Consider the following 14,821-nt stretch of genomic DNA (forward strand, 5'->3'; position numbering starts at 1 on the left):
ACAATCAAGATTTTGGGCCTTATTGATTATCTGGGCCTTATTGATTGCTAAAAAGACATGCACAAAACTTTTATTATTATGTTTAATTGGTTTAATGACCGAATTAAAGAGTGTAGGCTGACAGATTTAGGATTTAAAGGCCCTAAGTTTACTTGGAAAGGGCCAAAGATGATGGGGTGCTCACAGATGTATGAGAGACTGGATCAAGCCTTGGGCAATGCTATGTTCATGTCTTCTTTTCAAAGTTATTTGATAAAGGTATGTGCTCGAACAAAATTTTCTGACCATAATCCTTTGAGTTTGTGTCTTGATGCTGAAAGATTGAATTTTAGAGGAAACAAACCTTTTCGTTTCGAAGCTATGTGGATTGAGCATGAGAATTTCAATAGTTTTGTGGAAAATGCTTGGAAGTGTGATGATGATATTAATAGGAGTTTGTCTCACTTTAAAGATTCCATCCTTGTATGGAATAAGGAAGTATTTGGCTTTGTAGAATTGAAGAAACGGAATATTCTTGCTAGATTGGAAGGTATTCAAAAATCTCCAGCATACCCTCTATCAAAATTCCTTACCGACCTTGAATCAAACTTGTAGTTGGAATTAGAGGAGGTGTTAAAGTTGGAAGAAGTCAAATGGTTTCAAAAGTCTAGGTCAAATTGGATAACTGAGGGAGATAGGAATACTCGTTATTATCACCTTAAAACTCAAAAGAGGAGGAAATGGAATAAAATTCTTACTCTGAAAAATGAACAGGGTACTTGGGTGGATGATGATGCGGAACTGAAAGAAATGGTTGTCGATTATTTCAAACTTTTATTCTCTTCGAATGACACCAGCTATAATGACTTAGAAACGAGGGCCAATTTTCCTAAGGTTGATAGCAATCTGATAAATGATATGAGTAATTTGCCTACTGATGAAGAGATTAAATCTGTGCTGTTTGCTATGGGCCCTTACAAAGCCCCCGGATTCGACGGATTCTCCCCTATCTTTTTTCAACACAATTGGAAGGTGTTGGGCCCCTCTATTTGTAGTTTTGTCAAAGGCATTTTTCAGGGAAGTATAAAAGTGGATGACTCAAACAAGACCTTGATTTCTCTTATTCCAAAAAGAGAAAATCCTCAGCTAGTTGCTCACTTCAGGCCTATCTCTCTTTGTTCAGTGCATTACAAATGCTTAACTAAAGTTATCACCCATAGACTTAAAGCAGTGATGAATGATTTAATTTCCCCTTTCCAGTCCAGCTTCATTAAAGGAAGACATATACAGGACAACATTATTATTGGTCAGGAAGTTCTTCATGTAATGAGTAAAGCCAGAGGAAAGAGAGGGCTTGTAGCGATGAAAGTTGATCTTGAAAAAGCCTATGATAGGCTTAATTGGAACTTCCTTTGCAAGGTACTGTATGATGTGGGTTTTGATGATAAATTTGTGAATCTTGTTATGGATTGTGTAACCTCAGTAACCTACAATGTGTTGTGGAATGGATCAACAACTGAGTACTTTGCTCCTATGAGAGGTCTTAGACAAGGAGACCCTATCTCCCCCTTTCTTTTTGTTCTTTGTATGGATAGATTATCCCATCTTATCTGTGATGCCGTTGATGAAGGTAAGTGGAGGGCTATTTCCATTTCTAAAGGTGGCCTTTCTATCTCTCATCTAATGTTCGCTGATGATTTATTGCTCTTTGGAGTTGCTTCTGATAAACAAGTTGCTTGCATGATGGAAGTTTTGGATCAATTTTCTCAGGCTTCAGGTGAGAAAGTTAACAGAGATAAATCTTCCTTATATTTCTCTCCTAAAGTTGATGCAAATGTTAGGAGAAGGATTAGAGAGTCAACACAAATGAAAGTGTCAACAGAAATAGGGAAGTATCTTGGTTTTCCCTTAACAAAAAGTAGGAAACCTACAGCAAAGTTTCAATATATAGTTGACCAGGTGAGAAACAAGTTAGCCAATTGGAAAGTGGAATGCTTGTCTACTGCAGGTCGCATCACTTTGGCTAAGTCTGTTTTGAGCTCCATTCCTCTTTATCCTATGCAAGTTTCCCAAATCCCTAAGAAGATTTGTGATGAAGTGGAAAGACTACAAAGAGACTTCATATGGGGTCATAACCGGGATAAGCAAGGCTATCATCCTATAGGTTGGCAATCTGTTACTCTACCTAAGTCTTATGGAGGCCTGGGTTTCAGGAAACTTGCTTCGATGAATTCTACTTGTGGTGCAAAGTTAGCCTGGAAATTAATGATAGGGGAAAGAGGTCTGTGGGCTGATGTGCTGTTTCAGAAGTATATGATGCATAATGATGAAAATCTATTTGATGCTATGCTTGGAGATTCCAGTGTTTGGAAATTTATTTGCAGACAACGAGAATTGATTGAGAAAGGATCTATGCGGCAGCTGAGGAATGGGAAATCAGTCAGTTTTTTTTAATGATTTATGGTTGTATCATGATGTGGTAGTTAAAGAGCTCTGCATAAGACCTCTGTCTATCGAAGAGGGTAGCAGCGTGGTGGCAGACTGGGTGATTTATGGTAACTGGGATTTCCATAAGCTGGAATCTATTGTTAAACCTGAGGTTTTGACAAAACTTAAAGGAGTAATGCCTCCTTTTGATTCTGCTGGGGAGGATTTTTTAGTATGGAAAGACTCAAGCACTGGTATGTTCAGCATCAAGAGTGCTTATTTTATGATGGAGGAGAATCCCCAAACTCTCTATAGTCCAATATATAAGCTTATTTGGAAATGGAGAGGTGCTGAAAGGATTCGGGTATTTATTTGGAGAATTTTCCATGGTAGACTTCCTACTAATCTATGGAGAAGTAGATGGTCTCAGTGTTCCCCTATATGTTCTTATTGCCTTCAAAATGCTGAAAGTATTCTACATGTTCTTAGAGACTGTGCCTATGCAAGAGCAGTGTGGGATGTTTTGGTAGACAACAAACATGTGAACAGTTTTTATTCTGGTACTTTAAAAGAGTGGATTGCTCTAAATCTCAAGGAAAATATGGGTTCTGATAGAATTAATAATTGGAATCTGACATGGGGAGTTACTGTTTGGAAATTGTGGCTCTGGAGGAATAAAGCAACTTTTGATGAGACTTTTGTTAGACCTGCTAATCCAGTGGCTATAATCAGAGATGGATGGCCGAACCTCACTTTTGCTGCTACTAAGTTGCACTATGGCATGAGAGAACAGCCGTCGGACAGCTCAACTAATTGGAAGCAGCCATCAAAAGGATGGATTAAAATAAATGTGGATGGTGTTGTGTCAAATAGCTCGAAAAAAGCTGGCTGTGGGGGATGCATTAGAGACCATAATGGAATTTGGATTGTGGGTTTCTCGCTTCAACTCGGGTCGTGTAATGTTTTGGAGGCCGAAACTTGGGCTATTTTCAAGGGCTTGAAGTTAGCTTGGGATTTTGGATTTAAACGTGTTATTATTGAATCCGATGCAAAGAATCTGATTGAGTCTATTAATCAGGGGAGGAACAATCAGTATTGCAGCTTGTTAATGATGCAGATATTTGAGTTATTGAAGTTTGACTGGGAAGTGCAGCTCTGCTATATCAGTAGGAATGCTAATGAAGTTGCTGTTGGCGGCAGCAAATGAGGAATAGCAAATCCGGTTCGAGTCGCGTCACAAGGACACTGTCCTTGAGAGATATTCCGCAACCCCTCGGTGTAACAGGCAGCGGCACTCCCCAGGATCAAACGAACCCTTCCTGCGAAGCAAGGTAGCAGAACAGCGAAAGCAATTGTAACAGCAAACACCCGCGGGAGAGAAGAGGAAGAGGATGGAATAGCATGTCTTCACGCTGCCTGGACAGTCCCTTATATAGGCGCGAATGGCCACATCACCGGAGGACGCATCCCTCTGTTTCGCCAAGCGGGTACGACCGAAGCAACGTAAGGTTCCGTTGGAGACGGAACGACGCGAACGTTGGTGCACACAACGTTCGCCTACACCCCGCGAGACGCGTCCGGTCGGCCACAAAACGAAGTTTCGCCCAATTTTCGTAAGCATAATTTTATTAAAAAATATTCAACAAAGTTTAAAATAATTTTCGTAAAATGAGGCTTTACCGCGTTTAATTCACGCGCAGGGGGGGAAATCGCCGGTTTACAACTGCGTTTCCCTCCTGGTGGCCTGTTGTTGTGTGCGCAAGGCCCACTTCCCTCTTGGCCCATTTACCCCCCCCAAGGATGCTTGATCTCATTTATACACTTAGACTTCTTCTCATCTTTCCCATGTGGGACTTTATTTGACACACATATTGCATTATTTCACAACAGTTGCTAATAAATTGGCTAAAAGAGGGCTATCAACCTCATCATATTTTGATACGTGCCCCAGCAGTCTGAGAAGCTTAGTGGAGAAGGATTGTGTGGGATTAATCCCACTTTAGTCTAGTTTTTTGATTTTCAGTTGTACCAAAAAAAAATATTATGTTTAATTGAATTTCAGTTCACTTAAGTATAATACTGCCTACAGTCCTTGATATAAGAATTTGATTGAATAATTTGAATAGATTAAAAAAATAAACAAAATTAGTTATTTGTAATAAATATATGTTGTTTTTCTTAAAATATCCTTGCTAATCAAATGTAATGGTTAGAACTACTATTATTACAATGATTACTTTGAAAAAAATAGATAAATATGAAAGATAAAGTAGATCGGGTTTTATATTTATGATCAAAATAAAAATCAAATGAGCTCTTATATTAGGAACCTTAGGTAGTATTATTTATCTATCACTAAACTGGATTTGCCTTAATTTTTCAATTTTACATTTATTAGAGTTTTCCATTATTTATTGTGCACATATTTTTTTAGATAAGAAATGCAATGGAATGTTTCGCCCAATTTTTTTTTTATAAAAAAAAGCCATGGAATGAGTTTTTCACTTTTTCTTTGCGTCGAGAGTCAGTGGCAAAATAAGGAAAAACAGCGCGTAACAATCCATATGTATAAACCATTCCATACTTTTAATTTAATTTTAAATCTTAAATTATTCACTCACAAATCCTCAATACAGCACACGTGTCAAATTATTGGGGCTTACATCTGCCCAAAATTATTTTCTTAAATAAAATACACATTACATATTTTCTCATCACAAAACATAAAAGTGGTCATCCCTGTGAATGTAATTAAATCAAAGATAATGGCTTCTCCGACTTCGTAAATTATATTTCCTGGAAGACACAGTAATGGAATTCTCCCCAACTTCTTCCTCTGGAAATATAAAATCTGGATCTTCAATGCAGTTCACCTCCTCTGGCAAATCTGTATCAATCCATCGTGACCAATCCAAATCATCATCTTCTTCTTCATCCGTCACCCAAGCCAGTTTCTTGCGTTGTTCCATGATGCTAAGCTTGTCATTGAGAGTTTGCAGCATATGATAGCTCAAAACTTCATAATTTCTGCAAAAGTTGACAAATAACTCTGTTATATATATAAGTAGATTTTTTTTTTTTAAATGTTTGTGTGAAGGTTTACCTGTAAGTGAAAATGGCGTAAAGAAGTTGAGCAGAAGCGATGATCATGAAAACTGATCTGATGATGCTAATGATGCAAGCCTGTTGTTCAATGTTACCATTGGTGAAACGAACGATGCTTATTTCCATTAAGAACACAACACAAAGTCCTGCCAACACCACCAAAAAAAAAAATGTCCCTCACTATTATTAAACCCCACAATCACACACACACATATGTATAATTCCCAAAATTTTCAAACTCAAATTCCAAAAAAACACCCAAATTTTTTTATTCAAAAAAATTTAAGTGCTCTCCTCTTTTTTTTTTTTTTTTTTACCAATATACAGCCACGGCCTGGTATTGTACGTCTGCTTCGTGCTGGTCAACATATAGATGACAAGAATGGACACAAAATAAACAATAAAAGCTTTGATCATTCGAGATTCCACAAACATAGCATTCTGCAGAGAAAATATCTTGTCCAATGCAGCGAACATGCTAGCCTGTTTTGATTCAAAAGATTCCTGCAAACATATAAAATATTTATATATATGTAAAAAAAAAAAAGGAAAGAAAAAGAAAGAAAGAAACTGGTAAAGCAGTTAAGTTAGTTACTTACTTGAGCAGAAAGTATTGATTTTGTATTCGTCATTAAACGATCATGAAGTCCTTGAACTTGTTCCTGCCGAAGAAGAAGCTCTTGGTGATGTCTCTGTCCAAACTCAGCAAGCTGTTGGAAAGTCAACCTGTAGTGGTAATGGTGAAGGGAAGGGGGAAAAAAGAAAACACAGTTTTTTTTTTTTAAAATTGGTGATAGCAGAAATTGAGGGAAAACATTAAAGAATGATGGGAAAACCTTGTTTCGTGGAGTGCTTTTGATTGGAACTCAGATAATGAATTGAGGTTGTCGAGTGCTTTGGATTGGCCATGAATGAGATGTTGTTGTTTGTCCAAGGAAATAGCAGCCAAGTGAACAATATTCTCAGTTTTACTATGAAGACTTTGCATCTCTTGTGACATTGTGTCTCCAACTTTAATGATCTCCTTCTGAATCTCAATGGATTCATCCCTTATCTTCCCTATTTCTTCCCCTAAATTATTCTGCGACTCTTTCAGAATCTCAATCCCTTCCTTAAATCTCATCTTCATATCCTCTTGTACTTCCGCAAACTGTAATTGTGAATCTGCAATTTTCTTCCCCTGCTCAAATATGCTCTCTGAATTCCTCATCAAAACCTTCGTACGATCTTCCACATTCACAACAGTTTCAACAATTTGTTGTGTGCGAACATCAAATGAATCAACAAAATCATGAAGTTTCTTTGATTCTTGCAAGAGATTCTCGGATTTGTCGGATATGGCATCTAGTTTGTCTTCTACGTAATGGGCTGAAATTTTGAGGTCTGTGATGAGTCTCTCTGTCTCGTGTTTGAAGGCGTGAGCTCTGTAATGTTATTAAAAAGAAAAGCAAAGAGATATTGGTGTGAGATGAACAAATATGAGAAATAAGTGAGGGAATGGGAGATTTTAGGAATGGAGGGGATTATTATTGTTATTATTATTAATAAAACTGAAGATTATTATTGAGCGTTTGGTGAATTAATGTTGGGAGGAATTAATGAGTTGTTGGGATGATTTGGGTGGTAGTTTTTGATGGGAAATAATGATGAGAAGTCGAGGGTTTTTGGTTTGGTGCTAATAAAATGTTTTATATTGGGGATTGAAAAATTGTTTTGAAAATGGTCGATCAATTTTGAAGGCTTCTTTCGAAATAAAAACATGGAATATTACTATTTGATGAATCAAAAAGGGGCGTGTTTATAAACAACGAAGAAAATTTGCAGAAACATGTATATAAATTTTGTAACAATCGTGGATAATCTTTCGAGCTTTAAAATTTATTTTATAGAGTAGTAAATTATTTTATATTAAAAGAGGTTAGTGTAGAAAATTGAAAATCATATGCCCCAAACTTTTGAAATGGAAAATTATGCGTTTGTGAAAATTTCTACCCTAAATATTACGACTAGCTTTTGTTTCGAAAATGATAAAATTCAAATCCTAAACTTAAATTTCTTTTATGTTTTTTGAATTTTTATACTCTGAAAAACATAACATCTTTCAAAACAAAAACACGCAATAATACTGTTTGCTGAATAAAAAATGGGGTATTATTTTAACAAACGCCAAAGAAAACCCGCAGAAGCATCTATATAAATTTTGGAACACTTGTATATAATCTTTTGAACTTTTGAAATGGAAATTTGTGTTTGGTGAAATTTTATTCTCCGAAAAAGGCATCTTATTTCAAAGCTTATGAACACTATACACAGGAAACTTTAAATTTAAAAAAGACTCATAACTCTTTCGTAAAGTAGGATTATATTTTCACTCAAATTATAACATTCAAGTTCACAAAAACTACGATTAAGCTTTGCAGAGAACAGAGTATCCAAGAAAATAAAAAGAAATAGAAGAAACAGAGAGGGGGAAAAACATCTTATTTCAAAGGTTCATGAACTACTATATACCAGTAACTTCAATTTTAAAAAAGAAATGGACAGATGCTAAATTTTCACACAAATTATATAGCATTCAAAATCCCCAAAAACTACAATTAAGTTTCGTAGAGAACAGAGAAAATAAAAGAAGAAGATGAAACAGGGTGAGGAAAAAAGGCACTTACTGCAACTGATGGCAGATTGTGTTGGTTTCGAGATAGAACTCAAGATAGACTTTGTGGGCAAGATCATCGAGAGCTTTGAGGCAACTAGACATGGGCGATTTCGCATCACAATGTGGAAAATGAGGACGACCAGAGTCTCTTTGGAAGCAATCACTGAGATGCCAAGCAAGTCTTGAACGTTTCTCTTCATCTGCTAGAATCTCAGAACACCCTGCAAATACATTCTTATATGCGTTTTGCCAACACCAGTTTGATCTCACCATTTTCTCCTTTGCGTTCTCCACTAACTTTATTCCCCTCTCGTCATTTAAACCTTCCGCTGAGTATTCTGCAACTGAACCTCTCACTGTGTTTGATCCACAATGGGTCCTTCCGGAGGTTGATGATGATGATGATGATGAGAACCAATTCCATGACTCGCTTCTTGTGAAGAAACAGAGCACGATAAAAACCATAAGACGACCATGATTACCACCCATGTCGGAATTCACGTGCAAGGTTTGATAATTCTGCATCAAGCTCAAACCCCAGATTGTTAGACAAGTTTTTCAAAACGATTCGCATGGTTTTGGTACTTGGGGTTCAAGAAAAGAAAGTGATAAAGCAGTGGATAAAGAGAACAGAGTGAATATCTTCAATAATAGAAGTTAGAATAAGACATCGAGAAAGATATTGGCCGTCCCTTCATATCATAAACAGTCAAATTTAATGTTTTTTAATGAATAAAACAAAATAATAACATATTGAATTCATGAATCATGGAGACGTATTAGTAAAAACGTCATGTATGAAGGTTTAATTTAATTGTCGGCAAAACGAATAAATCCATCGATGAAATTCCATAACCAAATCTGCGTTTCTGGACTGGTTTGAGAAGGGATCAACAATATAGTAGCCGATCAATTTGAATCTATTGTATAAATTATGATCGAATGGTGAAAGTAAAACAAGTGTTAGATTCCAATTCAGACGACAGAATGAGAATTACTCCGTACTTTGTTCACAAACTTCATCAGACTGAATATTCAACAACTTTATCACAACAATTTGTGAAAGACATAATAAAAGAGAAATGAGAAAAGCACTTTAAGTTTACATCATTCAGTCTCTTCAAATTCCAGTATATGTGGCCTGAATAGAATTTCAAATTCATGTATGTTTTACTCTAAGGTTATACTGTCGTAAAACAGAGAACTGCAGTGCCGATTCTTGTTTCATCTACAGTCCTTGCAAATTCTTAAACAGAATCTATCTGAACTTCTCGTTACATATGCACAAAAAACACAGATTTATAACACAAAAGTCTTACGTTCTGTTCTTGTTGTGCGTTAGGATATTTTTTCTTTTTGTTTTTTTAAGGGACAAACTGAGACTTGGAGTTCAAGAAAAGAAAGCGAAAAGGTGATAGCAACAGGTGGGGAAAAGTCAAAAAACAGAGTGTACAGTCTTCAACCACAGAAAAAAAAAATTACATCATGAAAGATACTGAAACATCTGGTTTTAAAAAAAAAATGAAAAGGATTGAAGCAAGGGAACAAAACATCATCGTACCGTACAGATTAAGGCGATTCCTTTTAATTTCAGAGGACTCTGGTTTGATGAAGTGAGGCTGTTAATGCTTAAAATGGAAACTGGTAGATGGAAAGTGACGAGTCTGTTGATGCCAAAACGAAGAGACAAGTCTTGTGGAAGACAATGGTTCGTTTTCCTTTCTCCTAATAACTCAAACGAAACAATCAAAAGGGCGCGAAGCGGTTTGGCCATAAAAATTTACATCTTTTCCAACAATTAGATAGACTATAAATTGTATTTTAAAAAAAAAAGAATAGAACTATAATTAGAATAAAAAAATCTCATTATATTAAATAATATAGAGTAACGAAATATTGAGATTGAGATTTGCACGCAAGATATATGAGAGCATTAACATACACAAGAACAAAGTTCTGAGTTTCAATCCTTGTTCCTTCTGAAAAAGAAAATCGTTATTATTTCTGATTTTGAATTTTAATGTAGTAATTGAATAAATTAATGTAATGCTTAAAATGATAGTTTTAATGTGATAATATATCAATTGGCGCAGATCATATGAGGATAAATTTTATGAATATTAAATTTACAGCAACACAAATTATTTGTAAGAATCTGTTTTCTCATAGATTAAGAAAGAGAAAAATATTTAATCTAGTGTCATTAAATATTCACGTATAGTTATTTGCTTGCTTATAAATGAAATTATTAGTGTTTATATCGTGATTTCAGTGGAATAAATGCACTTTAATTCTATGAAGTAAATAAAAAAGGGTAAAGGCATTTTCAGACAAATAATTTATGTTGCTGTTCATGTTAAAGTGAATTTTGATTTCCATGAATTTTTCCCTTATTTTCTCTGCCCCAACTAAAATTTTACCTCATAAAAATATGTACCAGTACAGACAATAGAAAAAGATAAAAATATATTTTTTGAGATAAAATGGAAGCTATGCTTAGAAAAATTCTAGCAAGAAGTGTCAAAAGGTTTGTTGACACTTGATAGAGACATTCCGAACTGAGGTTTCTCCGAGAAAAATTATGACACGACTCCATTAATGACCAAGTAAGGCTAAAATTTAATCCAAGGCTTCACTTTAGTTTTGACTCTTAAGCATTCACTAATAGAATTGTCAAAGCACACCGGAAGCTCAGTAATTATAATAAACAGAAGACATGATATGTAAGATAAACACAATACAGACGCTTCAAATTGTTCTCCTGGAGCTCTTATACGCGATAAACGTACTAAACAAAACACCAGAAGCCCAAAACCAGTAATCCTAAAAGAACTGAAGGAAAATCCAGAAAGCCTAAAATAAATCGGACAATCATGGCCCTGCATGTACTACTGTACAAAAGTCATAACAATGGAGCAGATAAACCAGAGCCAGATCTGAGAAGCGAATGATCCCTTCAAAGTTTTAATGTCAAATCTGGGGTGGACTTCTCTATGTCTACTGGTGGATTCATATCCCTAAAACTCAAACCAGAACTTTCAGTCAGCAGAAAATTCTGATGATCATCACCGATGCCTGCAATCTGACGGAAACTACCAGGCCAGACAAGTCCAGGTTCATTATCCTCCAAGAACATTGGCTGACCAAAATATCCTATCTCAAATCTTGCATTGCTTTTCATCTCTTGAACCTTCATTGTTGGTGGAAAGCAATAGTGCTGTGAGGAGTGCGCTTTTATTCCCAATGATCTGGAAGAACCATTAAGAGGGAGAGATGCGAGACTTGCATACCTCTCAGAGAAAAAACCCATCCTCATGGCATGCTTTGCCAATGATCTTTCTCTCTTGTGTGCATTTTGGTGGCCCCCAAGAGCCTGCGAACTGAAGAACTTGCGTTGACAGTAATTGCATGAGAAAACTCTGGCAATGGTCGCTTCTGTAGTTTGAGAGGCAGGTTCATTGCTACTCTCACTGGTGCTTGAGAACGAGAGTCGTACGGAATCTCTTGAACCTGCTATCTCCTTATTATTTAAATTCAGAGTCAGGTCAAGTGATATGGGATTTGCATTTCCATCAATAATCTCTGTTGGAATTCCTGGGGTGGAAGAGTTGGACAGGTTTTGATCAATACAAGGACCTGCAATAGTTTCTTGAGTGGATATATTGGAAGCAACCTGGCTGCTGACTTCAAATTCACTTTCTGCGGAGGCCTCCACCTCAAGATCAAAGTTTTCTTTCATGACTTGGCTGTGCTTAAGTTGTAGCCCAGTTTTCAGCTATTAACCATCAAAACCAGATCCCTTTCAGGGTTGCAGCAAAAGAATTATTCTGGCCTGCTCCTGCAATGAAATGCCTTACAGTTCATACTTATAGCATAGCGGAAAACAATCTGATATCAGGAATAATTTTATGGTCTTCAAATCTGCTAGGAGAGGCAGCAGAATAGATGAACTCTATTGAAACTGCAGAAGATTACCAGATATAAAGCAAGGTGAAAAAACAAGCAATTCATGGATGCACTTCTTTTTCTGTTTTTCCTATACCAAGCTCGAGGAGGACGAAGAATTGTTGAATTCATGAATCATGGTAGATCTACTAATAAAATGCCATGGAGGAAGATTGATTTAACTATTTGCAACACATAATCCATCTATTAAGTCCCACAGAATATTATGTTTTTTCATGACCCGTTTAAGAACAGATCGGCAAAAAGTATTCCACCATTTTGAATCTGTTCTGATGTATGATCAAAGGTCGAAAGTGAAACCAGAGCTGGATGCCAGTTCAATTAGAGAATCTAATAGTGCTCTCTGTAAGGAACAGCTCCTGACTAAATCTTGACCCATATGCATTGTATCTGGCCTACTCTGGCGCGAATATGTGAAAAACTGGTAGCAAGAGGGCGAGCCCTGAACTATAAATATATAACAATTAGCGTGTGCACATTACAATATGACTTTTATTATTTTGACCAAACATTACAATATGACTTGACTAAGAAACAGAGAGCTAACTTCCAGTTTGAACTCAAACTCCGTGATCCGTCAGTTTGCAAGTTCAGGGAAAAATTGAGGGAGAAGAGGAGAAAGAGTGATCATGAAAGCGCACAAAATAGAGAAGAAAACAGCAACAATAATAAGGTGCAATTATACCTATATATTATAAAACAGAGAAATGCATGCGGATAAATGTTAGTCCTTGCAGATTCTAGGAATTCTATCTGGATTTGTCATCTTATATATGAACAGATGTACAAGAGTCTTACAAGGGATATTCAGAGGCTTTAGAACGCTTGGCCAAAGAAACAGAGTGGAGTCGTGCGGAAATAAGGCAAAACTGTTAGAATCCACAAACCATTTCGTCAATCCAGTGATTCTCAAATATATAGAAGGCAGGAAAAGCTAAAACAATAAAATATTTATCATAGGATGACAGTGAAGAAAAGAGTATTACTTAATACATACCCTCTCTCAAGTCTCAAGATCAAGTGGAACTAGCTTGCTCCTTGAAACCACCTAAAAAGTGCTTTGGAATTGGAGACATCTACTTCTAGCGTTGCTTTTCTTCGTATGGCTGATTAATAGTAGAAGACAAAACAGGTTTGTGGCTTTCTATGTTTCTGAAACACTAATAGAGGGTAAGGTGAGATCAAAAGAGATTTTTTTTTTTCAAAAATAAAAAATCACCGAAAAGGAATAATAATAAAAGTGTGAATGAGGAGAAAGAGTGAGAGAGAGAAGAGAGAGAGAGAGAGAGACAGAGATGATGGGCATTGATGTTTAATTATGGAAAAGCTAAGGTAAGAAGTGAGTGTGGGAAAGGTTGGGGGGACAATGGTGGGACGTCAAAGAAGTCAGAGAAAAAAGAGGAAAAAAAATGCTATCTTAGAATTTAACAAAAGATAAGGTTATGTGCCTCTTTCTGGTAGAAACAACCGCTTCCCCCACCTGCAAAGTCCAAACAACAACTAGTTCAGAAGCATATGATTGTACATAACATGAGAAAGAATAGAACCAAAAGCAAGCAAAAGGTGTTAGCCATTATTACCTCCAAAGATTCTCCAACCTCTCTCTCAACCCCACCTTACAAGTGTTTCAGATAACTCCACCATGCATGGGGTCGGCTTCGCCTTTCATAACTTCATATTTCAGATATTGTTTCGTCCATCGTCCAGCACAACCACTCTCTTCACCTTACTCAGACCAAAACATAAATTATTCATATTCATAGAGTCCATACAATGCTACCCCCTACAACATCATTTGTTTCTCCTATTTTTAACAACCCCACTCACCATAAATAATACAGCACATGTCCTTCCCAACAAACCCATTTTTTTTCATAGCATTATTGCCATTCCTGCGTTTTCCTTTTCTTTTTAATCTTTATATCCCTTCCAATTTTTTCTTCTCTAGTTATATGTTTCTTGTCTTTAGGTTTAAGATGCTATTTTAGTGAGATGAGACAACAGTGGGAGCAAGTCATCATTAAAACATTAAAGCAAAGCATGTTTTAAGCAGCTAATCATCAAATATATAGCGCCTATGCTCTAATCGTTATTACCAGATTTGGTGAATCTTGTTTCAATTATTTCGCATGATAAAAACAAGTCTCCATCATAGCAACAATTTCACCAATTACCCTATTCAAAGGGTTTCTCTGAGGAATATCCTCAAACACCTTGCCTGCCAAGATAGAGTTTAAACGTGTCAGTTTTCTTTAGGCCAGAAGGATAACTACCAAGAGTCAGTTTACCAATCGAGTAACGAGAGTGAGGACAGGAAGCACCATATCCATATGGCTTCCGGTCTCCATCTTCAAATTGACTTTTCTTCGTAGAAAATAACGCGATGGTCCATTATTCGACGCACGAAGATATAGAAGCATCGTTGCCCTAAAAACCAAATATTTGTTCATTTATTCTAGCCTCGAGAGTTATCATCAATTGCTTGGTTATCACGAAGTCCCTGAGGCTAAGGTATCCAATACCCAAAACAATCATAATTCTTTATCCTTTCAAAATCAAGAAAGCCACTGTAAGTTTGTAATGGCTTATTATCCTATCTATAATGAAGATTAAGAGCCGTTTACAACAGTTTATAAGCAGTTTATAAAAAGTTTTTTAATAGTATTTATGGAATACGAGACAAGTATG

At 36.3% G+C, this 14,821-nt stretch overlaps 2 protein-coding genes across 6 annotated transcripts; both read right to left on the minus strand.

Annotated features, from left to right (window-relative positions):
• Positions 1-5,162: 5,162 nt before the first annotated feature.
• On the minus strand, positions 5,163-8,656 carry LOC114740584 (protein GAMETE EXPRESSED 1). The gene is made up of 6 exons (XM_028928756.1): positions 8,178-8,656; positions 6,348-6,935; positions 6,111-6,237; positions 5,829-6,015; positions 5,510-5,657; positions 5,163-5,433 (listed from the first exon to the last, which is right to left on the minus strand). Exons 1-6 carry the CDS (start codon positions 8,654-8,656, stop codon positions 5,163-5,165), a joined length of 1,800 nt encoding a protein of 599 aa, XP_028784589.1.
• Positions 8,657-10,853: 2,197 nt separating this feature from the next.
• Positions 10,854-14,627, minus strand: LOC114740582 (zinc finger protein 4). 5 transcript variants are annotated; one of them, XM_028928752.1, is made up of 5 exons: positions 14,230-14,627; positions 13,714-13,852; positions 13,131-13,633; positions 12,932-13,002; positions 10,854-12,005 (listed from the first exon to the last, which is right to left on the minus strand). In XM_028928752.1, exon 5 carries the CDS (start codon positions 11,904-11,906, stop codon positions 11,124-11,126), a length of 783 nt encoding a protein of 260 aa, XP_028784585.1. In that variant the 5' UTR covers positions 11,907-12,005; positions 12,932-13,002; positions 13,131-13,633; positions 13,714-13,852; positions 14,230-14,627; the 3' UTR covers positions 10,854-11,123. The 5 variants fall into 5 exon arrangements, with proteins under 5 accessions (XP_028784585.1, XP_028784584.1, XP_028784586.1 ...); XM_028928751.1 differs by having other exon boundaries at positions 13,131-13,613; positions 13,714-13,858; XM_028928753.1 differs by having other exon boundaries at positions 10,854-11,999; positions 13,714-13,858.
• Positions 14,628-14,821: the final 194 nt, after the last annotated feature.

The sequence above is a fragment of the Neltuma alba genome, unplaced genomic scaffold (assembly GCF_004799145.2).
Source record: "Neltuma alba isolate B1F8T4 unplaced genomic scaffold, ASM479914v2 tig00003186_pilon, whole genome shotgun sequence".
Taxonomy (NCBI): Eukaryota; Viridiplantae; Streptophyta; class Magnoliopsida; order Fabales; family Fabaceae; genus Neltuma; species Neltuma alba.